The sequence below is a fragment of the Glarea lozoyensis genome (assembly GCF_000409485.1).
Source record: "Glarea lozoyensis ATCC 20868 chromosome Unknown GLAREA8, whole genome shotgun sequence".
Taxonomy (NCBI): domain Eukaryota; kingdom Fungi; phylum Ascomycota; class Leotiomycetes; order Helotiales; family Helotiaceae; genus Glarea; species Glarea lozoyensis.
Genome location: NW_007361003.1, coordinates 927,490 through 928,849, shown reverse-complemented (window position 1 = coordinate 928,849; position 1,360 = coordinate 927,490). Strand labels below are relative to the sequence as shown.

Below are 1,360 nucleotides of genomic sequence, written 5' to 3'. Positions count from 1 at the left end.
CTACAACTCCATATCAAACCCAGCAAACGAAAACAAAAAAATAAACATGCAAGAAATGCTGAAAAGGTGAAATTGGTATCCATATTTGCCTCCGTACGCCAGCCATGCCCAATGAAGATGTGAAAAACGCCGGCAATGAGATGATGATGATGATGATGTGAAAGGCCGTGATAGATGCAAGAGTGGTGTATATACAAGTGTCGAAATGAAAATTTAACTGGTTGAGTGTCTTAGACGACTCTCATGCTCTTCCGTCTGCCCAAGCCGCCAAAAACGCTCATCCGTGATTTCGCAGGTGAAGATTGTGGTGATATAGCTGACCTCAGTGGTGTCTCTGGGACTTCCTCTTCAGGTAAGGGTTGTGAAGGGAAGGCGAGAGATTTCCTCCGTGATTGTTTTACTGGGGAGGCATCTGCTGTTTCTGGGCTGGAGAGATTCAGGGCGGAGGAGTTACGGGAGGAGAATGCGGCGTTGAGTTTTTGCATGGAGGGTTTGCGGCGGGAGAGAGAGCGGGAGAGACCTTTTTTGAAGGCTTCGGCTGCGAGACGTGTGGGTGTGGTTGGGGTTGTAGGACGCTCTGCTGGAGAGGGTTCGGCGGAAGGAAAGGGGTCTTGGGAGAGGAAGGCGTGGGAGGAGGTGGATTGGTGGGAAGATGTTGATTGATGGGAGTGGGTTTGGTGAAGAGAGTTTGTGACAAGCTGGGCGAGATCTGCCATTCGTGAGGTTTTACGGATTGGTGCTGAGGTTGTAGATGTAGAGGAAGAGGTTTGGGAGAGTGCAGTCGTTGAGGAGACCGATAATCGACGGAGGGAGCTTGGGTAAAGCTTTAATGGTGAAGGCCGGCGTGGTTGTGGTCTGGAAGGAGAGGCAGATCGAGCTGAGGATATAGATCCAGTTCTCGACGACTGTAGTTCGACGGCAGAGGAAGGTCGCTGTGGCAGATGAATTTCGATAATCTGCGGCCGTACCAATGTAAATGATATAACCCTCGCCGTAACCTCTTGTGATTTCCTACTCGAAGCTCTTGACGATTGTGCCCTTTCCTCTGTAACCTCTCCATCCTCCAATGGTTCGAAATCGAGTAATGAATCGGCATAATCGTCTGAAAGGGAACCCTCCTCCTCACTCGACAGATACAACTCATGAGGATCATCCTCTACCACCGACTTCTTGTCCATCTCCTTCTCCTTTGGCACTTCCATATTCTCAAGATCCATCATCAACTCCTTGAGCAACTTGGAAGCTCTCTTTTCACTCCTGGCAGGGACCGCAGGAGCTCTGACCACACTCTTCGGCATGGAACGCTGTAAGATTGAACCCTCCATATCGCTATCCACACTCTCGCGATCGTCGAAATCCT

At 50.0% G+C, this 1,360-nt stretch overlaps 1 protein-coding gene across 1 annotated transcript; it reads right to left on the bottom strand.

Annotated features, from left to right (window-relative positions):
- Positions 1–230: 230 nt before the first annotated feature.
- Positions 231–1,325, bottom strand: GLAREA_11696 (uncharacterized protein; the record flags this gene model as incomplete). The annotated part of the gene is made up of 1 exon (XM_008089839.1): positions 231–1,325. One exon carries the CDS (start codon positions 1,323–1,325, stop codon positions 231–233), a length of 1,095 nt encoding a protein of 364 aa, XP_008088030.1.
- Positions 1,326–1,360: the final 35 nt, after the last annotated feature.